Source organism: Petaurus breviceps, unplaced genomic scaffold (genome assembly GCF_028583685.1).
Source record: "Petaurus breviceps papuanus isolate PSGF00001 unplaced genomic scaffold, PetGlider_PUasm1.0 164, whole genome shotgun sequence".
In the NCBI taxonomy this organism is placed as follows: domain Eukaryota; kingdom Metazoa; phylum Chordata; class Mammalia; order Diprotodontia; family Petauridae; genus Petaurus; species Petaurus breviceps.
In genome coordinates, this window is record NW_027185735.1 from 11,634,588 (window position 1) to 11,650,200 (window position 15,613).

Consider the following 15,613-nt stretch of genomic DNA (forward strand, 5'->3'; position numbering starts at 1 on the left):
GAACACAGAGCTAGTAAGTGTCTGAGGCTGAATTTGAACCCAGATTTTCCTGACCCCCCCAGTCCTGCACTCTATCCACTGTACAGCTTAGGTGTTTCAAGAGTATTAGGAAGAAAATGTGAGGGAAAGAAAAAGGTAATGATAGTTCTGCTAATAAAAAGGAAAGAAAGAATAAAAGTATCAAAAATTATGTTTGCTGAATGATAAAATATGATGAAATCTCATCTTGTAGCAATTCACTTCAAAAATATTTATTAAATGTATATTAAGTGTATAAGTAAGATTATTATTTGATATAACTGAAGTTTGTTGAGGTTTAGGAAAAAAGTTAATTCTATCCATAAAATATCTTTATTCACTAGCTGGGGAAGAAGAATCAGGATGCAAACAATAGGTGTGTATTATATTTTTTTTAAACTTAAATACTTATAGATTCAACATATTTAAATAATCTGAAAAATAAAAGAATCTTTAAAAAGACCTTCCCAAACAAAGCAATGTTCTTACCACTTAACAGGAGAAAAATAATGTCAGCAACTAACATTAAAGATTGACTTAAAAAACAAAACAAAACATTCTACCAAGTTGATATGACAATATATCAACAACCTGCTATCTCATTGGTGTGAGATCTCCACCGAGATTATAAGCATGTAGCTCAATAAATAGAAAATAAGGACAGAATAGAAACATAAACAACCTAGTATTTATTAAATCCTTAAGATGTCCCAAGCATTATGTTAGGCAGTGTAGATAGAGAGACAAAATAAAATAATACCTGGCTTCAAGTGGCTTATATTCTAACGGAGGGAAACAACCTGTACTCATATAGGTATATACAAAACACATAGGCAGAAATATACAGAACATATATAAAATAGGAAAAAGGGCAATGTTGCAAGGGAAGGCATTTTCATTGGGAAATATCAGGGAAGATCTCATGTAGAAGTTGATGCTTGAGTTGAGTCATGAAGGAAACCAGGGATTCCAAGAGGTGAGGAGGGAGAACATTCTAAGGATAGGGTATAGTCAGTAAAAAAAGTTATGAAGGGGAGGCCAGGTAGCACAGCGAGTAAGAGCACCGGCTCCAGTGTTGGGATGACCTGGAGATCGAATCCCGGGCTCAGACACTCAGTACCACACCCAGAAATAACTGGCCGTGTAACCTTGAGCAAGTTACTTAACCCCAATTGCTTAAAAAAAAAGTTATGAAGACAGCAGATGGAGCACTGTATATAATTAACAGCAAGTAGGCCAGTATATATACTGAGTATGTGTAAGAAGGCTGGAAAGGTAAGAAGGGCTTCAAATGCCAAATAGTAGAGTCCATATTTGATCCATGAGGTAAGAGGGATTCACCAAAATTTACTAAGTAGGGAGGTAATATGGTCAGACTTATGCTTTAGGAAATTATTCCGGTAGCTGTTTGGAGGAATTACTGGAATAAAACTTAAGGCTGGAAAACTAAGTAAGTGGTTATTTTAGTAGGACAAATGAGGCATATGAGGGCCTAAACTAGAATAGTGGCGCCCTCAGTAAATATGTAGAGAGGGTGAAAAGAGAGGCACAGAGAACACCAAGATGGGAGTCTGGGTGAATGGAAAGACCATAGTCCTTGACAAGATGAAAACTGGGAAGAGGGAAGAAACAGATGAGTTGATTTGACACATGTATGGGAAATCCAGTTCCAAATTTTCAAAAGGAGAACTGGTGATGTGGGACTGAAGCTCAGGGGAATGGAAAGGACTGGATATATAGACCTCGAGCCATCTGAACAGAGATGACAATTCTACCATGGGAGCTGATGAAGGCTCCAAGTGAAAGAGTATAGAGAGAAAAGAGAAGGTATAAGAGAAAAATACTCAGGATGCACTCAAAATTACTGGGAATAATGTGGATGATGATACAAAGTATGGAGGTGTGGTATGGAGGTGTGGTGAGATGGGAAGAAGAACTAGGAAAAAGAAAACCAGGAAAAATCAGAAGAGAATATAGAGCAGCAGAGCAACAGTATCAAATGCTATGTGGAGCTCATATAGGATGAAGACTAAGAAAAGGTCATTAAGCTTGGCAATTAAAAGATTACTACAAAAAGATTGTTTGAAGGGGGAGAAAACTGCTCATTTCCAAGTAAATTCACACTAGACTGAATCATGATCAAGACACCCACTGAGATACCACACCCTGTGACTTCTACCCTAGAATTACATAAGAGGCCAGTCTGACGACAATAAAAAAGGGGGCCCTCCAGCATCAGGAAAACGGTAGCCTCCTGTGATGACCAAAGACTAAGATACATGTAGCCTAGCCTGCAAGGCTCTGTGTTCCCAGGAGGCAAGAGTGGAAGGTTCTCCTGGAGTAGATCCCATGGTGGTTAGAAAATCCCAGAATGGTGGGGCTTGGAAGTGCAGGAGGGCAGCAGAATGCAGCAAAGACCACTACAGCACTGTAGTACTCAGACCTGGACAGTACCCAGAAACTCGAGGTGCTCACTAGTCTGTCCTGAGATACCAGATGGAGCCCTAAAGGTCTAGCACAAAGGGGCTTAACCCTGGAAGTAGGTCAACTACACACTCAAGTGATTAGGCAAGACCAAACACACCCATGTCTAAAAGCATAGCAAGAGGTGGAGAAAGGCCTTGGCACAAAGCACCAATTCAGGAATTAAAGAGGGAGATGAATAAAAGAAAACACCCATCAGTACCAAAAATTATAGTAAAACTTAGATCCTCTAAAAGAAGGGGACAGCAATTTTATAGTAACTATAAGGAGTGACTCATAGAAAAAGATGGATTTTCCACTACCACTACATGATATCTAGAAAAAGTGAAGAGATAAAAAATGAAATAAAAGCTTTGGAAAGATATAAAAGGAAAATGAATAGAAGAAAAGGCAATAGCATTTACTTAAGAAACGGATTCCTTAAAAACTAGAAAAGAACAAACAGAAATGAATGATTCTGTGAAACAGCAAGAAACATTACAACAAAATCAAAGACCATAAAAGATTGAAGAACAACTTTTTAAAAACCTGGCCAGTGGGGCGGCCAGGTAGCACAGCGAGTAACAGCACCAGCCCCAGAGTAGGGATGACCTGAGATCGAATCGGGGCTCTGATACTCAGCACCACACCCAGAAATAACTGGCTGTGTAACCTTGAGCAAGTTACTTAACCCCGATTGCTTTAAAAAAAAAAAACATTCTAATGGGGGGACCCAAATATCATTTCAGAATCTTAATGTCTTTAAAGGAAGGGAATTAATAAGAAAAACATAAGACCTGGGACTGGAACAGTTTTGTTCTGAAGGATTGAAAAAGAAAAAAAGAAGGAAAATACTAGTATAGAATGGTGGGAGAAGGGGGTGGAACTTATTCTCATAATTGGGATATGTGAGAAGATTATACAACATGGAGGAAGGAATGGGGTGAGTAGGCATCAGCTATATCTCACTTTTTTTTTTCTTTTTGGAGGGCAGCTGGGGTTAAGTGAGTTGCCCAAAGTCATACAGCTATTAAGTGTCAAGTGTCTAGCCGTATTTGAACTCAGGTCTTACTGACTCCAGGGCTGGTGCTCTATTCACTTTGTACATCTTACTTTTATTTAAAATGGACAAAGGAGGTATGAATGCATACACAAAGAGTCTGGTGAAGAAAAACTCAACAGGGAAATAAGCATGGATGGGGAGGGGAGATGTTAAAAGGCAGGATGATTTTGGGGAGAAAATAGCTACATGTAAAACAAATTTCCTGATACTGAAGGAAGCAGTAAAAGAGGAAAAAAAATAAAAACAAAGAACTATGATCTAAGGGAGGACCTTAAATTGCCTTTTAGACAACTGAGTAAATAAAGGCTAATCAAATTGTGGGATATGAAAGTAATAAAATATTACTACACCATAGGAAATGACAAGAGAGATAATAGAAAATTCTGGGTAGTAGGAACCAGTGCAAAGTGAAGTGAGCAAAATCCAGAGAATAATTTATACAAGGACAGAAACATTATGAAGTAAAACAATTTAAAAGGGCTTAAGAACTCAGATGAATGCGATAACAATGTCTCCAGAGGACAAAGTATGTTACTTACCTCCTGACAAATAACTAATGGACACAATGTTTAGAAAGATTTTTTTTTTTAACATGGTCACTGTGTGGATTCATTTGACTTGATTATATTTATGTTATGAGAATTTTCTTCCCCTTTTTTTCCTTTCACTAGGTTTTCAACAGGACAAGATTAACAATAGTGATGCAAAAAAGAAGAGGGCCATCAGAACAGTTTTTTGAATGTACAGAAAAGGAGGAATTTCAGAAGGAAGCAGAGACGAGCAGGGCAGTTCTCAAGAGTAATGGGGAAAATTTATTACACTAAAAAAAAGCAGGTATTATTCAATGGTGATGCAGTTTCACAGAGAATCAATCCTCTTGTGCTCTGTTGCATGTGTATAGAAATATTCTTTTTTTGGTATTTAAATTTAGAATTAAAATTAAAAACAAAAAAAGATTATGGTAGGGAGCAGCTAGGTGGCGCAGTGAATAGTGCACCGGCCCTGCAGTCAGGAGGACCTGAGTTCAAATCCGGCCTCGGACACTTGACATTCTTACTAGCTGTGTGACCTTCAGCAAGTCATTTAACCCCAACTGCCTTGCCTTTCCCCTCCAAAACAAACAAAAAACCCAAAAAGATTATGGGTAATTTTAGAAAAACTTTACAAATAAAAGTAAGTGTAGACAGTATGAAATAGTTCATTAAAGGGTTGAGATTTGGAAGGAAAGACAGTATAGCCAAAGTAGGGATGATAGCCTATGAAAGCAGGAAGGGACAGAGGGACTAAAAGTTAAAAGCAAATGAAAAATAGGTTTTGGAAGAATAAAGTATAGGAAGAGATAGAGTTGGAGGTTATGTTCAGCTATAGGAACTTTAGCACTTGTGGAATGACAGCAACATCAAAGTGGAAGAACAGGTCATGAGTTCAGTGAATCAAGAAACTATGAGGTTAGGGTATTTTAGTCAACAACATTTGCTGAAGTTTCATAGAATGGGTGAAGGAATCACGTGGAGGGAGTCTGTAAGCCAGGTAACTGAACTCACTGACAAGGGAACAAGAATGTCCGGTGAGACCAGTAAATAACAATAACCAAGATCTGGGCTGAGTGATAAGATTTAAATTCAGGGGATCCCAAAGGAACAGAGGATGCTGAATGATGCTGGTAGTGCAAAAGTATGGAAATGGTAATGGGGGAAAAAAGAATATTTTGACTATCCTTCAGGGATAACTGATTCAGGAGATATGAAGAAAAATGTAACCAAACCAAACTACAATAAAGAGAGAAAGTACTTAGATAAAACAGTAAAATGCCTTTAGGGTAATGGTCCTCAAACTTTTTTATACTATGATCACCCAGAGATATCACCAAGAAAAAAAACATAAAAAGTTAAAAACTCTCTAACTTTATTCCTAGACACCTTTTTTTTGCCTTTTTTTTTTGGAGGGCAATTGGGGTTAAGTGACTTGCCCAAGATCACATGGCCAATTTTTGTGTTAAGTGTTAGAGGCTAGATTTGAACTCACATCTTCCTGACTCTAGGGCTAGTGCTCTATTCATTGTGCCATCTAGCAGACCCATTCTTTTTTTTTTTTTAAGCAATCAGGGTTAAGTAACTTGCTCAAGGTTACACGGCCAGTTATTTCTCGGTGTGATGCTGAGTATCTGAGCCCAGATTTGATCCTGGTCATCCTGACACTGGAGCCGGTGCTCTTACTCGCTGAGCCACCTGGCCGCCCCTAAGCAATTGGGGTTAAGTAACTTGCTCAAAGTTACACGGTCAGGTGTTTCTGGGTGGGTGCTAAGTGTCTGAGCCCGGGATTCAATCTCCAGGTCTTCTCAACACTGGAGCCAGTGCTCTTACTCGCTGTGCTACCTGGCCGCCCCATAGCAGTTCCATTCTTAGACACTTTTAAAATAATATTTAAAAGCCCTTGTCCTCCAGTTTAAAAATATTATTCTTACTTACCTATGCAGCATTTGTGACATCCTTTTGTATCAGGAATCTTTGTTGTTAAGGCAAACTTCCTGAAATTATAAAAAGGTCTTAAAATACTTTTCTGTATTGTATTATATTATACCCTTCTTCTCAAAATTAAGATAAAGAATTTTCACTATCAACACAAATTGGATCACTTTCTTTTAATTGTTATCAGAGAATATACTTTTTATTGATTTGGTTTTTAAAATATTTTATTTATATCTTTTATCTTTACATTAGTCATTTCTGGAACTACCTTCTATCTTCACACCAGGTTGAATCCTCCTTTGTATTAAAGAAAATAATTAATCATAAACATATGATACAATGACTCAATCTACGTATTCAACATTCTGCCTTAATAATCTTTTATTATCTCTGTAAAATAATATTGAATCCATTCATATATTTGTTTTTTTTTTTTCAACTGTTCCCCCAAAGACTGTTGTTGTTCAGTTGTTTCAGACTTTTCAATACCCCATTTAGGGTTTTCTTGGTAAAGATACAGGAAGGGGTTTGCCATCTCCTTCTCCAGTTTATTTTGCAGATGATGAACTAAGGTAAACACGGTTAAATCACTTGCCCAAGGTCACAAAGCAATTAAATGTCTGAGGTCAGATTTTGAACTCAGAAAGATGAGTCTTTCTGACTTCAGGACCAGCATTCTATCCAGGGCACCACCCTACCTGACCCTAATAGTCATTCCTTGTGTTTTGCAGACTACTACTATGAATATCTTATATACTAGCCTTTGTTTTTTTATCTTTGATTTCTCTGGGGTATATGCTTGGTCAAAGTCATTTTTCTTAAGTACTACATCCCAAATTGATAACTCAAATGGCTGAACAAATTCACAGCTCCAAGAGAATATGAATCTATTTGATTTTCTATAACCCCACCAACACTGATTGTTCCCATCACGGTTTGGCCCATATTTGCCAATTTTCCTTGTGTGAAGTGAAACCTCATTTGCTTTCATTTTTTACTTTATCTAGTAGTGATTTTGGAGTATGCTTTCAAATGGTCATTCAGGGTTTGCAATTCTTTTGAAAAAATCATTATCTTTGACCACTCAGCTACTGGGGAATGGCTCTAGCTCTAACGTTACATGTTTGTGTCAAAATCAGACTTTTATTGGTAATATGTGATGCAAATATCATCATTCTCCTAATTTTATCTATACTGGTTTCATTCCTGCAAAAGCTTTTTTTACTTTTATGTAGTCAAAGTTGTATATTTTATCTTTTATGATTGCCTCTATTACTCGGCTTAAGAATACTTTGTAAAAAAAAACAAAAACATTCTTTGTCTACCCACAGTTGTGAAAAGTACTTGATCTCATTCTTTCTCTTCTTCATATGTTTTACATACAGGTCACATATTCATTTTGAGCTTCCTGTAGCATATGGTACGTATATTAGTCTAATTTCTGCAAAATTTCTTTTCAAATTTCCCAGAAATTCTTGTTCAAAAGATAAGTTCAATAATTTATATTTTTGTGCTTATCAAACACTAGAATGCCATTCAATTACTTCAGGCTGTTCCAATGACCTAATTTTTCTTTTTTAACCAGTAACAAATGGTTTTGAAGATTACTGTTTCATAGTATGAATTAAGGTGTGATATACCTTGTCTATGCTCCCTTCAGTCATATTTTCCCTTTTAGTCATTATTTCCCTAAAGACTCTAGACCTTTTAGTCACTGAAATAAATTCTGTTAACTGTTTTATTTAATTCTAGAAATTAAATTAATTCAGTAGTATGCTCTGAAATTCAAGCAGCACTGCACTAAATGCAAAAATTAATTTAGGTACCATCATCATCTGAAGTTTACTAAAGCAGATTTATGAGTCATAGTAAATACTTCCATCCTTAAGAACGGCTGTAATAATATTTACATAAATCTTTATTGTGTGGTGATAGGATAACTCTCAGACATATTACACATTTTGTAGTTATTTTGAATGGAATTCCTCTTATCATCTTTTCGTGATTTACAAATGAGTTCATTTAAAAATATGATTATTTCTCAAAATAACAAAGTTCTTATTTTGTACCTTGGCAATATTCGGTCTGGAAACCTGTGGGTTTGAATATGGGCAGCTAATCCTGGTTTTTTGGCTTGTTCAAATAAGGCTATTAGATTATGGGAATAAAGTTGAAAAGTTTTTCCTACAAAAGAGAAACATGTTATTTTTGTTATAGACACTCAAAGCAGAGTAATGCAATTTTCAAGTAAAAGTATAAATATTTACCTTCTAAAAATGAAGAGTCCAGAAATGTTCAAAAAGCCAAAACCAAAAAATAGAAATTTTTAAAAAGTTAAAACTATTTTGAGAAAATTTTAAATAGTAGCCAAAATTATATTTCACAATAATAAATTAAGTATTTCTGGTAGTACATAACTAAAGCAGATTATGCTTTTAAATTTTACTTTAAAGAAAATAAATTATTTACAGAAGCAAACATAAGAGAGATGATCATTTATATCAACTGGGGATATAGTATAAAAAAAAAAGTATAATACCGACTAATAAAAGTACATTGTAAATGAAATTACAATGTAAGCCAAAACACTCTTTTCACAGTGACATACACATGATGTTTATCCTGCCATAATATGGAAAAACCAATAAAACATGTTTTTCTTGTTCACTGCAACATATATTATGAGTTATGTTGAAGGTGTCAGGTAGATATTTAAAAATCAACTTAGTGGGTTAAACCTAAATGAAAATAGGCTGAAATCAGTAGAGTATAAAATAAAAATTCTATCAAAAAAAATTACAACTAAATCTAAAAATTATATCTAAAAAAAATCACACTGCCAGTATTGGCAGCTACACTATAATTCTGATGTCATCAAATATAAACTGAATAATAATTATCAGCATCATGTGACTATAACACTGATTCATAAAAACTTAATCACATTTAAAACAGATGTTGCCATATCATACTTAAATTTCTTTTAGCCAAATGAACTGAAAATCTTTTAAACTGTAGAGAATTGCCCAAGGACATATTAAAATAATGTGGGAACAGAATCAGATAAATAGCATCCATGTCGTAGTATCTACTCTTGGAGTTATACTTAGGATACTTTCAGTGAGACTACAGAAGATCAGTTTACATTTTAATACTTTTATTTAACTACAAAAAGAATAAAGAATAAAAAAAGAAGAGAATGTGAAACATCTCATAAGAAAAATAAATGATCTAGAAAACATAAGAATAATCTAACTGCCTGAAAGCTACAATTGAAAAAAGAATGTTGATACAATAATACAAGAAATAATTAAAGAAAATTGTCCTAAAGTATTAGAATAAGAGGAGAAAGTAGTAATAGAAAAAAATCTACTGATCACCACCTCAAAGAGATCCTACAAGGAAAACTTTCAGGAATATCATACTAAAATCCCAAAAGCCCCAGCTCAAGGAGAAAATATTACAAGCAACAAGAAAACAAACAACCCTGAAAATAGTAGATTTGACATATAAGATCCAAGAGAAAAAGAAGGTACATATCAAAGACTAAATACAAGGGATTAAATAACTGTTTACTCTGTATGAGGAAGTATAAAATGTATGTCTAAGACTGTTATTACTTACTGAGTAGTTTGAAAGAAAGAATGGAATGAACCTGATTATGATATGATTCCAAAAAGTAAAACTGTTTAGGAAAAGGTAAAGAGTAATTATACAAATGAGGTGCAAGAGGAAGAACTGACATAGAGGAATTGGATGGGGGAGAAGGGTTGATATTTCTCGAACCCTACTTTCACCGGGAATGGGTTTAATATTAATTATAACACAATTATACATAATAGAAATGTAATAATAATTATATAAAATAATTATATATGTGTTATATATATATAAAGGTGTAGAAGTCTTCTAAATTCAGAAAGAAATAAAAGGCTAAGGGGATAGAGAATGGGGAAAGGATAAGAGAGGTATAGATAGAGTACAAGAAGGGTTGGTAAAGGGCAGCTAGGTGGCACAGTGAATAGAGCACCAGCCCTGGAGTCAGGAGGACCTGAGTTCAAATTCGGCCTCAGACACTTAACATAAAACTAGCCTTGAGACCTTAGGCAAGTCACTTAACCCCAATTGCCCTGCCTTCCCCCCTTAAAAAAAAGGCAAAAAAAAAAAAGGGAGGGTGAGGAAATAGGAGATGTTGGTGGTGGTGGGGGAGGTAACAGATTAGTGGGAATGGGAAAATAAGGAAGGGATCCTAGGGCAGGGTAGATTAGGTAACAGGAGGGCAAGGTAGCAGGAAGAAGTAGAGGAGTCAGGAGGGATAGAAAATAAGAAATATCCACAAACATAAAATAAAGATCAAGAGTAGAATTTATTAGGGGAAAAAAGCAGGGGTAGTAATCATGATCTCAAAGTTAAAGGTTAAATAGATTTAATCAAAAGAGAAAAATAGAGAAACTATACTATATGTTGGTCATATTAATCAATATTTTGATTATTTTTTTTTAGACTATTTAAAAATAACTAGACAGTACAAGACAGGAATACCGCTACAGAGTAGGAAATGATAAGATGGTGGACTTAGAAAAAGACTTGGACTTATGAAGAGGTTATACACCCTCAAAGAAACAAAGGACAAATTGTATGTGAATGTATATGTCTATATGTGAGTATGATTATAGATATCTAAGTATATGTATGTATGTCTATATATGTATATCTCTGTATGTTTCTATAGGTATTTCTATATATGTGCATATATATGTGTGTGTGTGTGTGTGTGTGTGTGTGTGTGTGTGTGTGAGAATTTTTGGAGGATGATTTCTAAATTCTTTTTTTGATCATGGCTTTCAGGTAGTCGAATAATTTTTAAACTATCTCTCTTGGATCTATTTTCCAGGTCAGTGGTTTTTCCAATGAGATATTTCACATTGCCTTCTATTCTTTCATTTGTTTGGATCTTGATTTCTCATAAAGTCAGTGGCTTCCATTTGCTCCAATCTAATTCTGAAGGAATGATTCAATGAGCTTTTGAGATTCTTTTTCCATCTGGCAAATTTGGCTTTTTAAGGCATTCCTCTCCTCATTGCCTTTTTGAGCCTCTTTTGCCATTTGAGTTAGTCTATTTTTTTTTTTTTAAAGCAATCGGGGTTAAGTAACTTGCTCAAGGTTACACGGCCAGTTATTTCTGGGTGTGGTGCTGAGTGTCTGAGCCCGGGATTCGATCTCCAGGTCGTCCCAACACTGGAGCCGGTACTCTTACTCGCTGAGCCACCTGGCCGCCCCTAAGCAATTGGGGTTAAGTAACTTGCTCAAGGTTACACGGCCAGGTGTTTCTGGGTGGGTGCCGAGTGTCTGAGCCCGGGATTCGACCTCCAGGTCTTCTCAACACTGGAGCCGGTGCTCTTACTTGCTGTGCTACCTGGCCGCCCCTGAGTTAGTCTATTTTTTAAGGTGTTATTTTGGCCGCCCCTGAGTTAGTCTATTTTTTAAGGTGTTATTTTCCTCAGTCAGGCTGTTGACTCTCATTTTGTAATTTTCTTGCATCATTCTCACTTTTCTTCCCAATGTTTCCTCCACTTCTCTTATCTGCTTCTTAGGGTCCTCTATGGCCTGTAACTAGCTCATATTTTTCTTGGAAGCTCTTGGTGCAGGAGTTCTGACTTCCCTGTCTTCCTCATGTTCCATGCTTTGATCCTTTTTGTCCCCAAAACAGGAGTCTAATGTTAGATTCTTCTGTTTACTTTGCTTCCTTTGCCTAGTCATGTTGCCACTCAGTTACTTGACTTTTGGGCTTTTTGCCACAGTAGGACTCTGCTACCAGACAGGGGAGCTTCATACCAAAGCTGGGGTTTTCTCAGCTGCCGGAGGTATTAGTTGGGAGCCCTTTCTGAAGCCTCCACACACTCTGGCAAGCTGGTCACACACCCCAGGACCTCCACCCTAGACCACAATACAGATCCAAACAGGTTAAAGCAAGAGCAATTACCCCTCAGACTGGTCACGTGGTCTCCCTACACTCTGTAGGCCAGGAGCTGAAGCTGCCATGTGGGGGCAGCTGCACAGCCAAGGCATCTCAGCCACTTCTCGCCCTGGGGGAAGAGGCTGAGGCACTACCAACTGCTAGATCCCAATGTCCACACTGCACTGACCTCTCACTTTGTCCTTAGCATCTATGTGTTGATAATTCTGGAAACCACCACAGCTGTTGGTGATCTTAAATCCCTCCTGCCGGTGGTTGGTCAGGCCCGCCCTAGGGCTAAAACCTCTGGCTCGAGGGCTGGGGTCTGCTCCCAGAGTGCTGCACTGGCCGATTCCTGCCAGCCTGCTGGGCTGTCCTCAGTGGGAGGTTAGCTTCTCTGAGTCATTTTGTGGGTTCTGTAGCTCCAAAGTGTGTTCAGAGTCCCCTTTTTACATGGATTGGGGAAGGTGGTAGCCAGAGCCACGTGGAAGTCCTGTTTCTACTCTGCCATCTTGACTCTGCCCCCCATGTATTATCATTCTTTCTGTCCTGTTTGCTATTAGAGTGCACTAAATCTCCAAGTTATATAACAAACAGCTCTCAAAGTACAGAAGCCCAAAGGAGGAAATAGAAATAATGTGAGGAGAGAATGATATGCCTATCTTTTCCATTGTCCTGTCAGGTACTGGAGTTGCACTCTACTATTGTACTATTTTATAGAAACTTCTCTTAAATGTGATTGTTTCCTCAGAACTATTAAAGAGTGGAATTTGTTGCTATGTGAAGTAGTGGGGCTCCTCATCCCTGGGGATCTTTGAGCAAAGGCTAGATAGCTACTTCCAAAGCGTGCCTGTAGAGGATTCTAGATGACTTCTGAGGTACATGTCAGTTCTCAAGATTTTCCTTTTTCGACATATATCTCTGCAGCATTTAACATTCTCCTCAGTTGGCTCTTCTAAAAGGTACAAAATAGAACTTAATTTTCCTTCCAAATGGACTCTGTCAATGGCACCACCACTCAACAATCACCCATGTTCAAAACTTCAACATTATCTCTGATTCTTTTGTCTCTCTTTCTTTCAATAATTGATCTTAAGCGTATGTGTACATGCATGTGTGTGTCCTATTTATTACTTGGGATGTTAGACTTATGAGCTAGACAAGTTCCTTAAGTTATCTTGTTCCACCTTCTTATTTTACAGATGAGGAAAGAGCAGTATCTCTAGAAACCATTTCTTCCTCTCTAGTCCTACCGTCACCTTAGAATGGGCTCTAATACCATATAACCCTCTTATTGGTCTCTTCACCTCTAGTTTCTCCTTCTTCCCAATTCATTCTTCATATCACTGACAGATTAATTTTCAGTTAATCTGTGTATATAGATGTGACCCTGTCATTTCAAAATCCATTCCCTTAGTCTAGTTTTTAAGACCCAGAAACCAGGTACTTTGCAAATCTTTCTGGACTTTTTTTTCTATTCTCCTCCACATGAAATATACTCCAAATAAAGTGGTCAACTTCTTGTTCCTTATATATATCAGTACTTCCCTACTCCTGTCCTATTCATCCTTTAGGGCCCAGATCAAATGTCTTCTCATCCAAGAAGCCTTCCCTGATCCCCCCAACAAGATATTATCTTTCCTTCTATATTCTTTTTTTTTTTTGCTTTTTGGAGGGGGGCAGGCAAGGCAATTGGGATTAATGACTTGCCCAATATCACACGGCTAGTAAATGTTAAGCATCGGAGACTGGATTTGAACTCAGGTCCTCCTGACTCCAGGGCTGGCTGGTCTCTCTTCACTGTGCCACCTAGCTGCCAATTCCTTCTATATTCTTGCATAAATTTGCAGGTAGGTATATTTGTGTATTGCTGTCTCCCTACTTCAATCCCCACTAGATTGTAAGCTCCATAATAACAGCAGAGATCATATCTTAATTATATTTATATAGCTTTTGATGCCTTGCCATTTCTTGTTCATGGTAATTAAATGACTATTAAAGAAACTAATGAATACATATTTAAAGTACCTATTATGTTCAAGACATTGTGCTAGATAAACCAGGATACAAAGATGAAAAACAAATAAAGTAGCAATGTTCTTCATAAATAAAAATTATTATTTACTAGAACTAGAAAGGGAAGCTGTGATGCAGGCTTGTTAGCTCCCTTTACTCAGAGGAGGAGGAAACATTCAGAAAAAGAAAGTTAGAATAATTGATGAATATCCATGAGTGCAGGCCCTGACTCCAAAGAAATTCTACAAATTTGGCCTTGTCTGACCTACTAAAGATTGTTCCATTTGTAAAAAGTTTCAGTTCCCTTTGTCTAACTCAGTTAAAAACTGTGAGGGCTATGTGACCTGTGAGTCATTCAGGGGTCACCACCAGTGGGCCGGATGACACATTGAGGTGCTGCATGAACAACTGTACCTTTCTGACAAAGATAGGACACCTAGTGCTTGGCCATGGAGCAGCGCACAAATCTTCCTAAACACATACTATATGAATATGTCCATTGTGATTTGTATAGTAATTCAATAAACTATGTTGATAAATAAGCTTAATATGAGGCTTTCTATGTTCCTTGAAGTCCTCAAGTTGACTAGCACAGGGTGTATCTTATTCACACAACTCTTTTCTCTTTCAATATCTCCCCCCAGGCTAAAAATATTTTCAAACTATTCTGCACTGGTTAAAATATATGTTTAGATATTCCCAACCTACCTCATTTGGCAAACATTTAGCAAAAACTCTATGCCGGGAAAGCAGTAATTTGCTAACTTGATTCTCTAACACTAACTAACATTAAAGGTACAGGTAATTTTTTTTAACGTTACTAGTTTTTCCAAGGCTTTTTTAGCAATGTAATACATTAATGTAATGTTCTGGTATCTTATTTTATTGTAGGACTGTCGAGACAATGCGATGTAGAATAAAGGGGACCAAATTCTTCCATTAACTAACTGTGAAACCTTCAAAAAGTAATTTTACCTCTTTTGAGCCTTGGTTTCCTCAAATGTCAAATGCAAATAATAATATTTGCACTATTTATCTGGCAGGTTTGCTCTTGTAAACCTTAAAAGAACTATAGAAATGTGATGACCCAACTTTATTACTACAGGTAATGGCAAGGAAATGAATAGAACAGGTTGAGGGAGGTAATTTTATGTGTTCACTTTATGTATTAATTCAGAAGGAAAAAATTCAGCATTGAAATTCACACAGAAACCGCAGCTGAAGCTTACTTCCACTCCTTTTTTTTTTTTTTTTAAGCAATTGAGGTTAAGTAAGTTGCTCAAGGTTACACGGCCAGTTATTTCTGGGTGTAGTGGTAGCTTACTTCCACTCTTGTTCATAAACAAATGAAGAATAAAAGTATATTTGTAGAGAGAAAGGTTAAATTTCAGAGAAACATCTGGATTCAAGTATGTTCCTGCATTTTAGAAATTATTTATACAAAAGTGAAATGCTAATTCAATAATCTGTTCTATAATACAGGTCCCTGAAGAATCCTTACCAACCAGGCAATATTTACTGACTCAATTTAAATTACTATATATAAGTAATAATCTACCATTATATTTATTGAAAAATTCATTTTAATTCAAACTTTTCTCTAATGTAAACTGATGTTCCCACTGGTCA

The 15,613-nt window shown here is 36.6% G+C and overlaps 1 protein-coding gene across 1 annotated transcript in view; it reads right to left on the reverse strand.

The window, feature by feature from the left end:
* MAP4K5 (mitogen-activated protein kinase kinase kinase kinase 5) overlaps positions 1-15,613 on the reverse strand; it is a 171,904-nt gene that overhangs the window by 27,689 nt on the left and 128,602 nt on the right. The window contains exons 24-25 of the mRNA XM_069082327.1: positions 8,082-8,196; positions 6,013-6,071 (exon numbers count right to left, since the gene is read on the reverse strand). Coding sequence (XP_068938428.1) covers positions 6,013-6,071; positions 8,082-8,196 — 174 coding nt within the window. The remainder of the gene's footprint in view (positions 1-6,012; positions 6,072-8,081; positions 8,197-15,613) is intronic.